The sequence below is a fragment of the Antrostomus carolinensis genome, unplaced genomic scaffold, assembly GCF_000700745.2.
Source record: "Antrostomus carolinensis isolate BGI_N321 unplaced genomic scaffold, ASM70074v2 scaffold4942, whole genome shotgun sequence".
In the NCBI taxonomy this organism is placed as follows: domain Eukaryota; kingdom Metazoa; phylum Chordata; class Aves; order Caprimulgiformes; family Caprimulgidae; genus Antrostomus; species Antrostomus carolinensis.
In genome coordinates, this window is record NW_010301471.1 from 61,210 (window position 1) to 81,075 (window position 19,866).

Here is a 19,866-nt window from a genome sequence, read left to right on the forward strand (position 1 = left end):
GTTCTTAAAAAGTTTTGGGTTTTTCGTTTGTTTGTTCTGTTTGGTTTGGTTTGGTTTTCTGTGTTTCATAGAACATTGATTATTTAATGGGCTGATATGAAATAACTCAACTATCCCTTGACCAGCTTTGAGACTCATCAGAGTAGATGACCCTTAAAGGTCCCTTCCAACCCAAACCATTCTATGACTTTATGAGGTGAAAGGAGATGTAGGGGACCAAGAGAAAACCCAGTAAAGGAATGTGTATGAGGCATTCCTTGCATACAACACAGGGAGTGGAAGAGGTGGTGAGCAGTAAATCACTGTCCAAAGAGCTTTGCTTCCAGAAACATGAGGTTGTCAAGCACACTTCTCCTTGCAGCCAAACTCCTCAATCTAGTTATGATTAAAATGCTTTCTGCAGCAGCAGCCTCCGCTGACTAAGCAAATGCAGAGCAATTACCACCTTGATTTCATTATCACTAAAATTAAAAAATATATAGATCCAGGAAAGAAACATTGTGTTTTCAGCAGCTTGGAGATTACTCAGGTTACAGAAGGCAGCACTTCCAGCTACAGCTGGAAACATCTGCACCAGTTCAATTACACCTTTTCAGCAACTGGAGAAAAATCCACTATCTCACTGACACACTCCCAAACAAAAGGTTCGCACTCAGCAACTGCTAGTGCTCAAACTGCAGCTCTGCTGTAACTCCAAAGAAATTGGTCACTTTACACAGAGAACGAATTTGGCCCAGCATGTACAAATATAACCTCAAAGGGACTGAATGCCTGTGTTACAGGCAGTAAGTCTCACAAGAACTCATAAATCAAATGACAGAGCTAGAGGCAGATGCTTATTGTAGAATAACATCCCCTCCAGCACTCTATGCTTTTGTTTTAATGGGATGACTTAAAAAAAAAACCCAAAAACCTTTAAATTTTCTGGCTAGCTTGTCCAATGTTATTCTCTCCGATGCCCTCCCTTCCAGCAAAACCAGTGTGGAAATCAGGCATGTGAGACAGATTTGCAGAACTTTGAAGTCCTAATCTCAGGACCTGTCAGACAGATGCTGAGCACAGACAGTATCTCAGACAGGCAGATGCTGAGCACAGAGCTGAGTTTGGAGCCACCACCACAGCTCCCTGCATCCTGCAGATTTTCCTCTCTGCATGCCCTGAGGTTACTATACTCCTGCACAGCAGGCTGAACTCCTCCCACATTCATTCATATCTTTCTGGTCCCACACAGAAATAGAAGGCTGGAGCTGGAGCAAAAAAACAAACAGGGGAATTATCACACAGCGTTTTTAAGGGTGCACTCCCTCCCCACTGCTCAGGCCCCCTTTCCTATCCCCACCTCATCTGCTTGTGCTGCACGCTGTGCAGACTGCTCATGCCAGCCACCGACACCGCTCTCGCCTGCACTGGCACCGCAGGACACATCACCTACTCTCCACTTCTTACCTCTTCTGGTTTTTGTGGGTCACTTATGCACGCACACATTATCAGCGTGGCTCAGGTCACATCTGCCAGTGTTTTCCCACTATGAACAAACCAAAAGCCCAAATACACACATACCCGTACATCACTGCAACAGACCTGCGCTGCTCACACTGGCGAGAAACTCTGACTTTCAGGAATAACCAACCCGCAGCAAATATGAAACTGAAAATTGCTCTCCTAATCAATTAAAATGATTCCAAATACCTGGTTTGAGAGCTGCTGAAATAATTCTCTGCCAGGAAAAGGAGACAGAAAAGTGGGAATTATGTATCAGTTCCCTGGGTGTCCCAATAATTTCCTATGGCGCTGCTGAGAGGGGTAATGCTTGTTGCAGGTCTGGGGAATGTGTTTCTCTCTGTTTGCCACCAATGGCAGTTTCTTATGGGGCAGCAGTACTGGTCTTTGATGATGTTCCAACATGTTGTTATTTAAGAAAAAGAGAATAGCAAGAGGTGGTCACCAGTCTCAGCTGAACTGTCCCTGTGTGATTCTGAGTCAAGTCACTTGAGGTAGGACGCACCTCACCCAGCCTTAGACATCTAAACCCAAACCAGCTGTCCAAGCTCCCTTTATAGACCACACTGAAGAGGAAGAAACTCTGAAGAGCAATTTGAGATGTGCCATTCATATCAACCAGCCCGTTTTAAATGTCTGCCCTTGGATGAGATGAACTGCACCTTAACAGTTTCCCTGGAGTTTATGAGGACTTCAACAGCTATCTTAAATGTAGAAATTTAAGTTAATGGAGTTGAGTTCCATGCTTCTCTAACCCCTGGTAGGTCATTTATTTAGACTATAAACTCTTACAGCTACGGTATTACATCTGCCTGGTGCAAAAGGGTCCAGTGCTACCGTGGGACTTTACTGTGCAGAGTTATTCCTTCTACAAATAGGCCAGAACAGTCATTTACATTTTTAAAAAAAATCAGTGTTCTGGGACAGATATCTTTCTACTGTGCCATGTAAAAACTGGTATAACAAAGAGACACTCTGATGTGTCCACGTAAAAGGAAGCACTAGCAGTGCAGACATTTCCAGGAGAGGAAGGGGAATAAGGTGGTCACAGCCTGAGCTCTCACTGGGACTTCTGAATAGTACTGATTGCTGATGCTCCAGCTGCAGGAGGGGCAGCAAAACACTAATAAGATGTTATGGGAAATGCAGGATCTCTCAGGTCGAAGGAGACTTAGAGAGGCCGGTATAATAACCCCACCAAAGCAAAGGCTGTTCTTCACAAATGTTATCTGGATGCTAAATAACAGCTGCAGAAAAAGGGCCACTTAAGCATAAAGACCATTGATTGCACAAGAAAATTTGGATGTGAGAATAACAAGGCTAAAAATCAGATGAAGGGTGGGTTTTTTCCTTTTATAATTGAGATTCTGGAAAAGCCCCAAATAAGCATAATAAAACAAAGAAAAAATTAAGCCCTTCCAAGACAGAACTCCAAACATTTACTTAAGGGTTTGTACGATGCAGCAATTCAAGAGATCTGGTCTCATTTGGTCCCTCTGATGCTAAGCCAAACGGAGCAGAGCGTAGATCTGAACTTGTGCCTCCTGCTCCAGCAAAGTGAAGGGGACTGTTCCTCACCTGCAGCAGCAACGGTGACAAGGACTCACCTCTCTGCAAGAGCTCCGGGCTTCTGAGCTTCTGGCTTCCCATCCCAAGCTCAGGCTTCCACATCTGGACATAGACCAGTCCTCAAGGTGCTCATCAGCCAGTACTGAGGACCTTCTGTGAGTTAGGACAGCAGCTGAGCTGAGTGGTGGCATCCACACATCGAACTTGGGCATGGCAGATCCTTAGTGAACGTAACTCGCACTAACCCACCCCCAGGCTCCCCGTGCAATACCTACATCTACCCTTGCAAGGGATAATAAAAGTTAAATGATTTTGTCTAGGCAGGGTCAAGGATTCAAAAGACTATTCTGACCCCTGTCACTGCATGGATTTGATTGCTCCAAAACTTGAACATGGACTTTTCCCAACCTGGAGAGTTAATTTTTTGTTTGTTAATCAAATCTCCATGCACAACTAAGCTGTTATACAGTTTTCCCAGGGCTTTTATTTTATATTTATTTGTGTACTGTCAACAGAGCTGATTTTAAACCAAAATGGTAAATTGATTTCCTTTAATCTTTGCTCTTTCACATCAGTCTTCACAAAACTGAAAGCGCAGCATGAAATAGACTCTATAGTATCTGCTTTAGGGAAGGAGCAAGTGGCAAATTACTTGCCTAAGAGCAGATGAGGTTATCAGTCAAAATGGCTCCAGGGTGTAGTGTTTTGAAGTTGTGACAAGTATTAAATAACAGGTCAAAGGGAGGCAGTTTTTCCTTTTGAAACCCTAAATCTAAGCCTGTTCAATCAAATAAAGCAGACACGTGCTAGCCAGGTTGTCACAGAAAAAAATCTTCATGAAGAGCCAAGGTAAATTAAAGCCTTCAAATCAAAATCAGGACTTAAAGATTGCTTTGCATTTCTTTTCATAATAAATAATGACACAGTTTGATCTCTTACACAATTTGTTCAAGATTACTTGAATGTCAGGAGTTGAACACAACTCTGCTGTCCCCTGAAAGTTACACCTATGAGCACTTCCTGATTAAATGAAGGTTTTACCTTGCATTCTTAAATTCTCTTTTCCAGCTTAACTTGTCTTCCAGGAAACCATCTCATCCGCTGCTGAGCTATGCTACCAAGGAATGCAAATTTGTAGCACTTACTGATAGCATCACACGAGATTTGTCCTACAGAGCTCCAAAAAGAGGAAAACTATGACTGAAGTAAGAGTTTGCGTGTGTGAACACACGTGATTTACTCATGCACGCCCATTCAGGACAGAATGAACTCTTGCTTGTTTCTGCTGCTCAGGGCCTTTCTGTCAAAGGTTTTTAATTTTGCTTTATAGCATGATCTTTGGAATACAGAATACATGTAGTAGCTTGGTTTGAATTTCTGGTTAAGGGTTGGGACTTTTTGTAGAGGAGATAATGCTGGAGTCGGGGGGAGGGACCTCACATTTCAATACTGTCTTCCCCTTACAGTTTTATTGCATACTAAAATCTGGGCTACATGGAACATGGCAACCTTCAGAGGAGGACACAGATACCATACACAACACAAATCTATGCTGGAACTTGGGGAATGGTTTATTTAGACAGCTGAACTATCCCCCTTGTAGCTGAAATTCAGACTGATGATCCCCTTGCAAGGCCATGGAACCAGCTGTGACTAGTCTAGAAGAGCGCTGGGATATGTATTTTACACTGTCTCCCACACTAGTCTTGTATCCAAGTCAGGATGTTACAGTCTGGATGAAGAGACACCACATAATTAACAAACCAGTTGGATGGCTGGGCTCGGAGGGCAGTTAATGGGTTGTACTCTACCTCGATGCCAGTTGCAAGCAGAGGGCCACAGGGTCTGTAGTAGGATTCACCCTGTTTAACATCTGTATCAGTTACCTAGAGGAGGTGTTAGATGACCCTCTTGCCATGTTTGTAGATGACACCAAATTGGTGGGACCAGTCAATACATACACTCAAGGGCAGAGCTGCCATCCAGAGGAACTCAGACAAGCTGAAGGGATGGGCCGACAGGAACCTGATGAAATTCGACGAGGACAAACTCCAAGCCCTGCGCCTGGGGAGGAAGGACCCCTTGTAATGATACAAGCTGGGGACTGCCTGCTTGGGGAGGAGCTCTGCAGAAAGGTCCTTGGGGTCATGGAGTCCCAGGATGCAGGAGCATGGCCTGTAGACCAAGGGATGTGATTAGCTCCCTGTCCTCAGCCCTTGTAAGAGTGCATCTAGATGCTACATCCAGTTTTGGTCAGAGAATGATAAACTGAAGTGAGCTCATCTGCAAGCCACCAAGATGTTTAGAGACTACAGAGGCTGGAGGAATGGGGCTTGTTCAACCTCAGCAGGAGATGGTTTAGTGGAGGGGGCTAACATCAGCCTGTAGAGCCTATGAGGAGGTCATCAAGAAGACAAAGACAGGCTCTTCAGCAGTAAACAGAGGAGGACAAGAGACAACAGACATAAATTGAAATTGGGGCTTTCAAACTGGATATCAGGAGAAACTTTTTCACAATGAGGACAGTCAAGAATCATGAACAATTGTCCAAGAGAAGTTGTGCAATCTTCATTTTGGAGAAAACTCGGTGGTTTTCACAACCAATGTGGATAAAGCCTTTAGCAACCTGGTCTGACTTCACAGCTGGCCTTGCTTTGAGCAGGAGGTTGAACTACAGGCCTCTAAAGATCCTTCTGACTTGAATTATCCAGTGATCCTGTATGAAGGAAGTTCCCCAGCTATCACTAATCCATGGGGAACACCAGCATCCTTACCCCAGTAGCTAGTTAAAGAATAAGAAAGTTACAGTTTTCATAAAGTTGAACTCCATTGCAATAAGAAAGAAGTTCTTATGCATTCAGTGGCTTTCTCCCTTTTTTCCACTGTTCATCATCAGTTCAGCCAGAAAACTAACAAAAAAAAAAAAAGATGAGCAAAATCAATTTTTACATCTTTATCCTTCCTGTGGCTGATAAAATACTGCTCTTCTCAGAAGATACACCAGTAAATTTTCAGTTTAGACTTGTGTACCAGGAAATAGGACTCTGACTACATCCTTTGGAGATTATTCCAGGGTTTAAAAGATTTCACACTCTTATCAATTCCCCAAAATACTGTGACTATATGTTTCCTTTGTCAATCTCATCCTAAAGTAGTACTAGATAATTCCTCAACCTCCAGGCTATTTACAGTCCCCAGAGAACTGAGGACTGTTATGCCACATAGCCAATTAGCAAGATCAAGTGCTTTCAATCTTTCCTCAAATCCACTCTAATACCAAAAACTTTTTGTCTTTCTTGCCATAGTATCAGGATGGGTTTCTCTTTCTGTGGGTGAGGTCCCAGTACTGACTCCAGAATAGCAGGTGCGCTCTCATCCCAGCCAGAGTGTCAATGAGCCCATCCAAGTTCTTTGATTCCCTTGCACACAAAATCCCCAAATTGCATGTTTTCTTTTCAAGGCTACAACAGCAAGAACTCCAGGAGGCCTTGTCTGTCTCCTCTTCATCAGCCTGATCCAAAGTCTCTGACATCAGTGGAAATATTCTCAATCACTTGGACGGTCTTGGATCAAGTCCCACATCTTAAAGAATAGAAGCAAGGAGAAAACGAGGCATTAACTTCAAATGCAGCTGTCTGGAATTCCTGCCTTGAAGTGGGAACAGAATGACTTTGAGGATAGGCAGAAGGATTTTTAAAATTAAAAACAATGGGAAGAAGAGTGTGTTTTAACTTTCTAATTGAAAAAAAAAGTGCTTTGGAAAATAGTCTGTGAAACTGTTTTGAATTAACTTATTTATTCAGTCAAGGGAACATTCCACTCACATTCACCGGAAGAATGAAAACCTGAATGTCACAGTATTTACTTTGATGTTCTCTTCATAAATTGTAGCTTATCTGTGTCTTTAGGCAACATGCAACTTCTCAGAATGCCTTCCAAATTAAAGAAAAACTAAACAGAACAATATGAGGAGGGTCAGCCCATTCAGGTATTTCACAAATATGAAGTAACAGAAGATTACAGAGCGTATAACAGCTTTATCCTCACTGGAAGAAAGTCAGCTCCTGACTTCACTAATGCCATAGTGTTGAACAGAGGAGCTACTCGAACGCTAATAGAGCAAGAGCCTGTGTATGCTGTTCATAGTGCACCAACACACTTCACCAAATCCTATGCCATGTGTACACAGCTAGAAGAAAGCCTGATTGTATGTGTTACGTGTGCATTGTGTTCCTTGGCTGCCCTTCAGCCAGCTGCTTTCATTGCAGATAACTTCTGCCCAGAAAGTTACACACTCAGAATTCATAGCTACACCCTTCTCATTCACAGAAGGTCTTACAGTCACTCTGTATTACCATGATAACCTGAGAACTGACTGTTCTCAGCAGGTCTAGTACATCACCAGACTCACAGGCTTTTTCTGGATCAGGTCATCAATCATTTGCTCTGTGACTAATTCTTCTAAAATCAAAACAATCAATGGAAAGCATATGTCAAAGGAAAGCCATTTCTCTCTCCCCAGATGTTTCACCGATGCACAGCCCAGTACAGTTACAGTATGACTAAGAAGTAGGGAAAAGCTTCTTTTTTATGCTCTTATCTTCAAAATAGTCCAATCAGTAGAGCTGAACCAAAAGAAAATACTAAAGAAAAGCAAGAATTGAACTGAAAAGGACATCTTGCATTTTATAATAACAAAAAAAACCCTGAACATGGCACTGCTTTCTTTATAAATCTTACAGAAAAGCTCCCCCTTAGCTCAGGCTGCCTATTTCTTAAAAAACAGACAAGCAGAACTAGCTGCAGGCAATGAAGTATATTAGCATTTGAATTCATGTTTGTATATCCTCTGAAGGAAAAACTCTCTTAAAAGCAACCTAAGGAACTTCCTCAAATGTATTCTGGCAACAGTTATTTGAGACTTGAAGATGTCTTTATAGTTCCTTAGAAACAAACTGGGAAATGTTAAAAAAACCCTACAGATTGCTGCCAATTTCAAAACAGGATGTTTTTGTTGTTGATGATTAGGACCAGTGACCTTGAAAATGTAAACAACCCATCCATTACTTCTTCTCTTCTCATTATTGCTGCAAATATTTTTTTTCTCTTTATAAACTTGGCCATGTGAGTAGTTTAGTGCTCATATTCAGGCAAAGACCAGAACTTCCACAGGACTGAAAATACTAGCACCCAATGTCACCAGCTAGTTGAAGGGAAAAGGAAGGAAGGAGGAAGAAAGTATTTTGTACATGGCTAGTGATTTAAAATCAAGGTGGCAGTTATCAGCACACAGAAAAAGCAAGACAGAAAAGGCACCCATACAAGAAATGCATTACAAGTATTGCTGAAAAAGACCCACTGTCAGGAGATAACCTTGGAAAGTGCCTGAACTCCCGAGACAGAGAGGAGGAAGTTCTGAAGCTTTGACAACACCTAATCCTGCAGTCAGAAACCCGACCCCCAAGTCCTTACCTTCTGATGTCCAAATTCATTCAATATTGTGCCCAGCTTCTTTGTGTTGCTGTGAAGTTTATGAGCAGCAATGGCTGGATTGGGATCCCTCCAGTCAATGGACAGGCGATGATACCAGAGGTGACGACCCTCATGAATGTGTGCTGACTTGATGCTGGGGTCAAAGCGATGCACCTCGCATCCGCTGTTGGCCATGCCGATCTCAAACTGGTTGTCATCGCTGCCTAGCCTACAAAACATAAAAGATGTAACTACTAATGCTGCAAAGAGAACTATGAGTGAGTAGGACATTCTAAGGATTCACAGTAAAAGAAGGTAAAATGGTAAAATCGAACCAAACTGTTTCTGCAGCAAAGTGAAGGAGCTGCTCAGCTCAGCTCCACAGCACTGAGCACAATCTAACCCTAATTCTGACAAGATAACCAGAAATAAAGCTAAGGTCCACAATAATGCCTGCTGTTAGATAAAGGAAATTTAAAGGAACATCTTTTTTTTCCCAGTGTCACATTCATGATTGACCTTAAAAAACTTTAAATGAAATTTTTCATTTATGGAATGAAATTCCCAGAATGGATTGGATGAACTAACCTCACCAGAAAATTCAAGCTTTATGCAATATACTGCATACAATTAGAATGAAGGGCTCCTTTCAAGGCATGAACTAAACCACTTTTAGCCAGACTGATAATATTCCTCAAGAGCTTTTTCTTAATTCAGAAGCTGACATCATTTGTAGGAAAGTAAATTGAACATTAGAATGTTTCTGCTGTCATTATTCCTCTATTCATATTTTACATTTATATACATTCCTCTATTTTCAATTTGCTTTTCCTTGACAAGATTACAACACTTTCCTTAGTCCCCAATGCACAAACTTCCAATAACCAAGCCATAAGCAGAAGAGGAAATACATTTAAAATTTATACAATACTGTTTTGTAAAAATCAGGCATATTTCCCACCGTGCCTATAATCTGGTGTTACAAAGCCACAATGGCCACCAACAGGGACAAGACACAAGAACCAAATGCCTCTCTTTCTCTGTGCACAGGAAGGCAGAGATAAAAAAGCAAATTTAAAAATAACTCCTTCACAACAGTAGCAGAGTTGTTACAAAGACTGAAGAGAAAGATTGCTGCTAATTTGGCAAAGGCCCCAAATCACAGAATCACAGAATGTCAGGGACTGGAAGGGACCTCGAGAGATCATCTAGTCCAATCCCCCTGCCAAAGCAGGAACCTAAATGAGATCACACAGAAAGGCGTCCAGGTGGGTTCTGAATGTCTCCAGAGAAGGAGACTCCACAACCTCCCTGGGCAGCCTGTTCCAGTGCTCTGTTACCCTCACCGTAAAGTAGTTTTTTCCTCAAGAAGAAAAAAAATTAATAGCCCCATCGTACAGCAGTGTTGTCTCAGTCCCTGTCTCTGCAAGATGTGCTTTACAAGGCTGTGCCATATTCTTACCTCCTACAGCCCACTGGTTCACACAGGGTACAGTAAAACTAAAAAATTCTGGTATTTACCCTTGCGATCACATCTGGACCACAGGCCTTCCCTACTGCATAAAATAGGAGGTCCTCTTTATTCCTGCTCTTCCAAGCTTGTTCCAGACATGGTTCAAATCACGCACTAAACCTTAAACTTAGTCAAAATTATGCTGTTGGATATGCACACATGTGGCACTGGGAGGAGAATCAGGATTTTTAGATCAGTGTTTCAACCAGTTGTATGAATTGAGAATATCCACTACGTACTAACAGCACAGCACGTATTCATCATACACAAACCATTACAAGGCAGTACTCTGATGTACTGTCCGAGCACCTGCTACACTACACTACACCCCAATTATCCTTAGAAACAGCGTGAGTCTCAACTAAAGCTGGTTATTTGCATCAATATGTAAAACACGATACATTTTAAATCGTGCTACACTATGGTATGACATTAAGCCAGCCCTATTAGAAGGTCTTCTCCTCAACAAACTTTCAGGCATCCTGGGAAAGTAGGAGGAGACAGGGTTTGCAAAAACAGGCCAGCATGCTCTTAAGAATAACTGTTTTCCAGGATTCCAGCCCGTACAGGCGCGTAGGAAGAAAAGGAAGGAGTGTTCTTTTAATACATTCAACACACATTAGGAAAAAAGCTCAGAAGTTAACCCAGTAAATCGACGTATTTGTTTCCATGTGGCTTTCTACAGAAGGGCCACACTGATGAACAAAGGCCAGTGTAATCCCTTAGGAATGAGAAGCTGGCTAAAAATGAACAACATGTGAATTGTTGGGGACAGTTACAGCATTAGAGTGCTGAGCCTACCAGTGACCGATGGACACACGCATCCGTGACACACTTCTAACAGCACCAGCTGGTACAATCCACGGGGCCAGATGCTTTTGACGCAGACAAACCTCAGGCTGCCTCCAAACAGAATGCTACTCATGTGGACTGCAAATGGAGGTTCAGAGTGATCCAAAACAGAAAAAAAAATATGTATAAGGGTGAAGAAGGTGCTGATGTATCTTCTGGCACTCTAGCTAACAGCTCAAATTTACGCCTGAAGAGAGATCTAACCAACAATGAATATTTAGGAGAGAAAAAATAAGGTCATCTCCAAAAGAACTGGTTTGAAAAATTCCTGGCTCACATGTGATCATGCCAAAGGATAATGCAGCGTGAAAAATCTAAACAAATGAGGTCTCCTAAGAAAGTTTTTGCGTTACTTAAAAAGGGATCATGATTTTAAAAGAAAGGTGTAGAGATCAGAGGAGACTAGAGAAGCCCTTCCCTACCATCAGGAGAGAGCAGCTACTGCCTCCAGCAACAGCAAAATAAAAAACGCTAAAGACACCGACCTATTTTTAGTGTAAAGGAGAAGAGAGCTCGGTTACAGGGTTGGCAGCTGGACACAGTCCCCTGCAGTGGGGGCAGAGGTGGCCTTTCAAGGACCCTCCTTGCCCGTGTACGAGTGGAAAGGAAGGTCTCGCTGGCACTGCTCCCCACCAGCTGCAGGGCAGGGACGCTGACCCAGGACAGAGCGCAGAGCGGCAGGGAGCAGCGTCCCTTGGCTGTCCCCTGCTCCCAGGGTTCGCCGAGGGTGACAGCACACAGAGCCTCACGCTCGGAATAAACACTGGGCTGCAGCTCCCATTGAATGGAGCATCGCACCAGCCCCCGCCTCATGCTGGAGCACAGCAAGAGCACACAGGTGGCACAGAAGCTGCTTTGTCTCCTCCAGCACAGCTCTTGTAGACACACTGATACAGCCTGATACCTGCAGGTACTGCAGCTCCCACAGGGACCACAGGACAGAGCTGTAAAAACATGCAGGTCAAGGTTCAGCTTTCCATCTGCCCCCTCCTCCCTTTCTTTCTCAAAGGAAGATAAGCAAGCTCTGCAGATCAGGAAAAAAGAAGCATCCCCTGCCTGGATCCTAAAGCCCCTAGACTTTGAGATCCACCTGAAAGGGCTTTTACACAGTATTGCAGTGAGACTCTTTGAACCTCACCTGGTAAGTTTCTGAAATCCTATTCATTTGTATTATCCCAGCCTGAGTGCCTGCCTGTGGTGTTTATAACAGACTTAGCTTAATCTAAGCAGACTTAGCACTAATAACTAGAGCTCACTAACGCATATTGCAATTACGTATCATACTGGGAAATCCTGTCCCCCAAGCAAAAACATTGCTGTCTCCCAGTAGAGGAAGCAACTAGTACTAATATAAAAAGATCTCCAGACATTTCAGCCACCCTCGCTCCCACTCACAAGTAACCTCTTCTATAGCATGCAAGAAGGCACAGCCTAAGCAGCATGTTTTGTTCCATTTTTAATGACACTTGGATGTAACTCAGGATTCTCAGTAACACTCGCACTGAACTTTCACATTTGTCCTCCATCCATCCTCTCCACAGAAAATGTTCTTCCTTGGAAGCAGCTGCTCCCCCTTTGCTCTTTATGAGCTGTATGGGATAACTAAAATGTTTAAAGGGGATTTTTGTCTTACTCAGAACAAAATTCTTTTCTGCTTGTCACAAGCTAAAGGAAGTGAGCCTGAGAGAAGAATTACGCAGTAACGAGCTCCAAAGGCTGTAGAAGTAAACTGGAGCACTGAAGACTGCTCCTCCTTAACCTTAAATATTTCCCTTTTATTTTTTAGCTGTTTCATGTCACGGTTGGTTATTTACTGCACATGTGTATCTGATGACTGATAGGAGAGCCAACATCCATTTAAATCTCTGCTAAGCCCTGCTGTTCCATCAGTACAGAAAATCTGGCATTCAGGCTTCCTGTGCCATACCCAAACACGAAGCACTGGTATACATGCACCAGCTCAGATTTGTTCAAAACCACTAGCAAGTTATCTTCATGCTGGTCTGCTTCATGCCAAATCTGCATTTCTTAGCACAGATGAGATCAATTCTGCATTGTGTCTACTGGCCAATTCAACAAAAATACCACTCTCAACCCACATGTGATCCACAGCAAAAGGGAACAGGGCCATTAAAACACAGGAGCTCGGGTCCAATATTAATGATCATGTAATTCAAAGGGCAAGGTCTAAGATTAATTCCACTAAACTTTGAGTACTGTACCAAGACATCTAAAGTCAGCACCCATGTCATCACAGACTTCCTCTACAATCAAAGGAAAGCTATACCTACCTCAGAAAAACTGAGAAAAAAAAATAATGTAAGCCTACATTTTGCAATAAAACTGGGTAAGTATATTTGGAAATAGGCTGCAAAGAACATTCAGAAAATAAGAAGCAACAGCAGTTGATAGGAGTTTGCACTCTGTATATGTGATTTGTCTCTAAGGAGCATGTTATTGTTGTTCTGTCACAGAGCAATGCAGCTGAACAAAACCCAAGAGCCCCTCACCCTCTGAGGAGTTTGGTCTTTACAGCTCAATATAAACTCAATCCAAATATAAATCTATCCAAATTAACAGAAAACAGTCCCTTTGACTGCACTGCACTCCACATCCACTTTACTTTAATTGCTGGTGTTAACTGCCATATGTTAATCACTGAGAAATGCTGCTCAGACACAGTTCCTTACTATCCACCATTTGTAAACCCACAGCAGCAAATCACAGAAATAAACTGCACTGGTTCCAGGGCGATGAAGCTTTTCAATACACCTCTAACCTTAAGCTGGCTCCCAGGACAGCAAAGAAAGTTTTATTAGGCTGCAGCCACATGATGATCTGTGTGAAACCAGCTCCACATCCCAGCCATCATTCTCCTAATGCACCTGTATGCTGATGGGTAATGCAAAAGGCTGGTGGCCTGACAAAAGCTGAGGACTGACCTCCCCCATCCTCCCGGGAAGCAAAGTGTTCTATTAGCAGGGAAACAGGCTGCATTTGTGGTTTTACTACCTGTGAAAGCATTTGTTCTGTGAAGAGGGAAAACTTCAATCTCAAGTGCTGTAAACATCATCAACACTACAAACATTTCAAAATAAAGCCGCACTGCCTTTACTATTATCACTTTGTCACATAGAATCATAGAATGGTTTTGGTTGAAAGGGACCTTCCAAGGTCATCTAGGCCAACCCCCCTGCAGCGAGCAGGGACATCTTCAACTAGATCAGGTTGCTCAGAGCCCCATCCAATCTGACCCTGAATATTTCCAGGGATGGGGCTTCTACCACCTCTCTGGGCAACCTGTTCCAGAGTTTCACCACCCTGAAATGCTTAGCAAACACACTCTTAACGTGTCACCCCTAGAGTGCTTAGCAAACACACTCTCATATGGAAATGTCCTATTTTGTCCCAGGCATAGTTAATGAAGTTTTAGATGCTGCTGAAGTACCTGGCAATTATGCAAGTCATTTATGCTCAGGGAAAATGCTGTAGGCTTCTCAGTTCATCTCATTAATTTCCGCCTTCCTCTATGAGAACTACCACTCACTACTCACCATTAAGCAATTTGTTTTCATACTGATACTAGAAAAGCCAAGGACAACAAAGATCCTCGCCGGAGGAAGGTTTTTTCCCCAAAAAACAGAGTTCACAGAAGCACATCAACACATAACAAACACACCGGAACAAACTCTGTATTTTAAAAGACAACCTTGTGGCAGTCCGTGTTGCACTTACAGGGCTTTCTGAAGGTGTCACAGAACAATTTGCTGTCTTTTAGAGGGAGGACTTACCCAAGGGAATAGAGACGGCACTGCTTGCTTCTGATTCGATGAATGAGGCTAAACCTCTCGTCAAGGCAGATCGACCAGGGCTTCTTTGCAGTTTCAGAGTACCCTCTCAGGCTGCTCAGGTTCATGTGTTCACATGAAATCTGTTGAAATCAAAGGATGTTTCATTTTAAGACATGACTTTTAATTTGGTTTTAATTTGCCTTCTGGGGAAAGAGAGGAAAGAAGAAAAATGTTAATTGGTTTCATTTAAATCTGATTGTCAATCTGATACACAGCTGTTGAGATTTGATGATTTTTTTTCCTTGTTCATCTGTTATGCTTGGTGAAATTTAAGGCTCACACAATCCCCCAGAGAGCAATGCAGTTTGAAAAGCAAATAATTAAGCATTAGTACTATATTCAGAGATTAATTTTCTTGAGAACAAGTTATTTCAGCATTAAAATGTGGTGTGTTTTTTTTTCTTTTCAAACCTTGGAGTGGATTCTGCATCCTGAATAATGTTAAAAACATACCATGATTCAAGATCGTAATCACAAGTTGCAGTGTCACTGCGACATACACTGTGTACCCCACCTAGAGTGTCCTGCATCTCAGTTCCAGAAGGGATTTAATCATTATCGCAACACATCCTCCCTCCAACAACAAAGGGATTTAAGCAAGTCCTTAACTAAACAGAGGAATCATAGCACGTGTGTCTATGCTGTGCTGGCTCAGACCTCCAGAGTCTAAACCCAGCATAAAAACACTGCAAAAGGAGAAGAGACAGAGATCCTGTAGGGAGGAACGCTGTAAGTCAAAGTCCTTGTAAAGACCAATAAACAAGGACTAAAAAGTGCTGGATTCATGAGTGTGCTGGTTTCACTTGGCTGCAGCCAAACACAGCTGCTCGCTCACTCCCCTCCCCACAGAACAGGGGAGAGAATTGGAGGGGTAAGGAGACTTGTAGGTTAAGAATAATTTAATAACTGAAATAGAATGAAACTTTAAAAAATTAAAATAATAAAGATAATAATAGTAATAATGAAATATGCAAACGAGTGATACACAGTGCAACCGCTCACCACCCGCCAAACAAGCCCGATCCATTCTCAGATAATGATCCTGGAGAAGCGACAATCCCAAACCGAAACTGCCATCCCGGAAGAGCAAGACCAGAGAGAGAGCGAGCGAACCCACACAGCAGTATGACACTCATTAATATACTGAACGTGACGTTATATGATATGGAATATCCCACTGGCATATCCAAATGTCAATCTAGCTTATTAATATTAATATTCCTCACCCTCTCTAGACCCTTCACCTCTAGACTAGCAAAACATGAAGTCCTTCAACTTCCAGGAACAACTGAAAACACTGGTAGGTTATCAATGTTGTTCTTATAACAAATCCCAGGCTGAAACCAAAATACAGCACAATTCTAGCTACTAAAAAGAAACTTAGCTCTGTCCCAGCTAAAAACCAGGGCAATCAGAAACCTGGAAGCCAAAAATCACTTAACTGAGAGGTGAAGACAGCTCTGCCAGCAGCTGAGCAGCAGCAGCCTGCACCAGCCGACACACAGCGGTGGCCGAGCCAAGGAAGCTGTGGCCCTGTGAGTGACACCCTACGGAGGAGCCCCTGCCTGCAGCACCAGCTCTGCCTGTCTGCCTGACAGCTCAGGCCACCACTTCATCCCCAGGCTCTGCCACACCATTCAGCACCATCCTCCTCCTCCAGACCCACCCTGGAAAAGGCAGGAGGTATGGAGCTGGGGGTGCTGCAGCCTTTCCAGCATTCGGGAGCCAGCGCATGGCAGGCAATGGAAAGCCAGTGCAATTCGTACGGCTGTCACCGCTGCAGTGGTAAGGAGCTAACGGGCAGCAGAAGACAGCATCAAAGCTGTGGCTACTTCTGCCCAAGAGAGGCCACGCCATGCTGCACCAGCACCAGCTTACAGCTGGTTGTTGAAGGGCTTTTCAAACCACCATCAAATCCAGTGGTTCAGGGCACAGGCTGCTGACACATAGCAGATAGGAAAGCAAAGACTGAGAAAAGCTGCAGGAACCCAGCTGAGCCATCATGACAAAAAGCTGATCTTTGGGCCCAGTACCAACCCTGGCTGCAGGGATGGGAGCTGGCACTGCCAGAAAGCCAACAATAAAAAAGGTGGAAAGAACAGTAGTAAAGACAAAACCAGGTGAAACATCAGTCGGCAACTGACTTTTCTCATCTTGCTCTGTCCTTCCTCTACAGCAGACAGCCCAGGCTCAGCTTTTGGTTTTAGCCAAACTAAAAAGCACAGGTCTGGCCCCACCTAGAACCACAGAAATGGAACAATTTTACACAGGTGTGAGAGTAAAAAAATGGAACTCAGCCTTTGCTATTGTAGGCATTCTCCACCATGTGCCTTATAACAAGTAAATAAAACTCTCATTCTTTAAGAAGCTTAAGCTCTGAAAGATCATTACATCGAAAGAGCTGCATGCTGCATCACCATCTCCCTGCTCCTGCTCAGCTCATAATTCCCGTGGAAAATTCATAAAAGCTAATATAGCATCTCTTCATGTTGCTCTCAGGATTCACTAGGTTTTAAGTAATTATTTGCACTGCACCCCACTACCCATTTCCCTTCAGTCACACAACAACCAAAGAATAAACGGCATTTCAATAACAAGCACTAATTTTAAGACACAGAAGAATAATGTGCTCTCTACAGAAAACTAAGATTCTGCAATGCTGCTACTTAATTGACTCATGGCATTATGAGCAATTACAACACTCAGAATTTGGAGTAATTTTAATAGCTCTTGCTGCTTAATAGCTCTTGCTATGAAAAATAAAAAAACCCTGAACTCTGCCTTCAGCACCATCACCAGTCCGTTGCTTGATTTACAGACCCTGATGCACCAAGCTCATGTCCTGTTCTGGGCTTCTACTCACTATTATCATACAAACAACAGCACGTCTAAGATGGTTCTTTTGATTGTTAGATACCAGCGTTGAAAAAGCTTTTTCTGGCCACACCTTGACCCTGCTGACATGGTATCTTCCCCCTCCAGCAGTCCGAGCCATTCTACACTAAGGGCAGGGAGCTGAATTCAGGCACAGTAATTAGTAGATGCTTGCTCAGAAAACAAGGAAAATGAGATCCCACGTTCATCTACGTAAGCAGGATTTCATTTCCAGAAGTGCTCATACCAGTCATGGCATTATCCTGTCAGTCATTAATCCTGTAACATCTGCCAGGTCAGGAACGAGGATTTCACTCATGTTTTGTTTTCACTTATATTTGGCCCCCCCACCAGGGTCAGTTACTCTGGGAACGAAACTTTGCGATTAGTGTGTCAGAAGCAATAAACTCTCTGCTAATTGATGTCCTTGTAGGCTTTGACCCAACTAGTAGAGTTTAGCAGCATCTGCCACTGTTTATTAAGTCACTGAGATGAAGGATGTCTTCAGATTCTTACGCCTGCTGCAGCCTAAACTTGTGTAAAACAAAACAAGGAGCTCTAGACATATCTCTTCCCATCTCCACATGCATCATCTTGCCTCCTACCCCCTCAGTGCTGGCACGAGTGGAAGCAGAGATGTCATTTTCTTGAGCATTTAGCCAGGGGAACCCACAAGCCGGAGGGTAAGTGAACACTCTGCTGCCCTCCCAGTTACCACACCATCAGCACAGAGGCAGATTTTTAGACGTGCTTCAAATTAATTTCGTCTCAGCCTTGAAAGCGTTGCATTAACAAAGGATTTCATGTGAATGACATTTCAGTGACATGAACACCTGAGGCTTTTTTCTGTTTTTCAGTGTAAGCAATGGTGTAGTTAAATCTGTATTCAAGAGTCAATCGCTAACAGATGTAGGTACCGAAAGCACCTGCCCTGTTGGAACTGTGGGCATCCAGGACTTTTTCCATTTTTTATTACAGGAAATGCATGCATAAATGCTGTTGTGCAGAAGTGATGCCTCTGTTAAGACATGACGGCCCAATTTCCATATATGTTGAACCCTGGAAGTATCTCTCAATGCAGTCTGGATTTGGAAATGTCATCTTTGAAAAAGCACATAAAACCACTAATTTTCCAGGTCATCACTTTTGTCCTCAAAAGATCAGGATTCTGTTGGTACCACTGGGACAGCCTGTCTAAGTTAGGGACTGATGCCTTGTTCTCATTTTACTGGGAATCTCAAATGCATCCTTTTTAGCTAAAATAATCCCAGTTATCACATTATTATTGAGAGGTGGAGTGGCTGAATACACAGTTCTCTTGCTATAGAGTGCTCTGTATTTTTCTGTGTCTGAGAGAGAGTGAGAAAGAGAGAGTGGGAGAGGAACCACGTCTGGAATTTCAGTCATATCACACCCTGTCAGGACACGAACCAGTCTGGAAATAAAAAGCAAGGAAATAATGCATTCTTTCTTCCCTGTGTTTTGACCTTTACATTCATCACTGCTCGGTTAAGCAACCCGAGAAATAAAGCAGTTTCAAAACCAGTTTGGTGTGAGGTTAATTCCTTACCTGAGAGGGAACAGCCTGTACCAGGCAAACTGTTTTCTAAACGGAGAGTGACATGAAAAACCTACCTGAGAAGTGCTAATGTACTTCAGGAACCTCAAGGCCTCATAGTTGAGAGAAGGAGTTGGACTTGCCCATGGCTGTAGTTCAATGTGCCATCTTACAGTCTGCAAAGCAAAGCACAACAAAAAAACACCTTAAAGGAACAGGATTCATTTCTCAGTACAAGCATAAAATGCAAGGGCTAATAAATCAAGGAGATTTAATTTCAAACAAAAAGTTTCCTAGGGGCTTGTCTGTACATGAAAGTTATTTCAGAATAAAGTAGAGTTTGAACTACAGTGAAAAAGCATCTAACTATGATTTATCATGATCAGCTTTGAAAGCAGATGTAGGTAATTCAGAAAGAAAGGGCTCTTCATCCAGGATACATGTGTCAACACAGTTATTCTAGGACACCCAACTAAGCCCCAGCTTGTGGAAACGCACGAAGAAAACTAAGATCTGAATGACTAAATCATCTACCAAAACATCTGAAAACACTGAAATAATTTTAGTTTTATATCTAACATGTATCTCCGCTTGAATGGCCACCGAAACAGAAACCTGGATTGCAAACACTAATCACCAAAGGAAACCTCTGCAAACAATCACTTTCTTTTTCTTAA

General features: G+C 42.9%; 1 protein-coding gene across 1 annotated transcript in view; it reads right to left on the reverse strand.

Moving 5' to 3' along the window:
• The window catches only part of METTL24 (methyltransferase like 24), a gene marked incomplete at its 5' end in the record, with an annotated part of 30,175 nt that extends 10,810 nt beyond the window's left edge, over positions 1-19,365 (reverse strand). Inside the window, 3 exons of the mRNA XM_010163456.2 lie at positions 8,542-8,770; positions 14,698-14,837; positions 19,267-19,365. Of these exons, the coding sequence (XP_010161758.1) occupies positions 8,542-8,770; positions 14,698-14,837; positions 19,267-19,365 (468 nt within the window). The remainder of the gene's footprint in view (positions 1-8,541; positions 8,771-14,697; positions 14,838-19,266) is intronic.
• Positions 19,366-19,866: the final 501 nt, after the last annotated feature.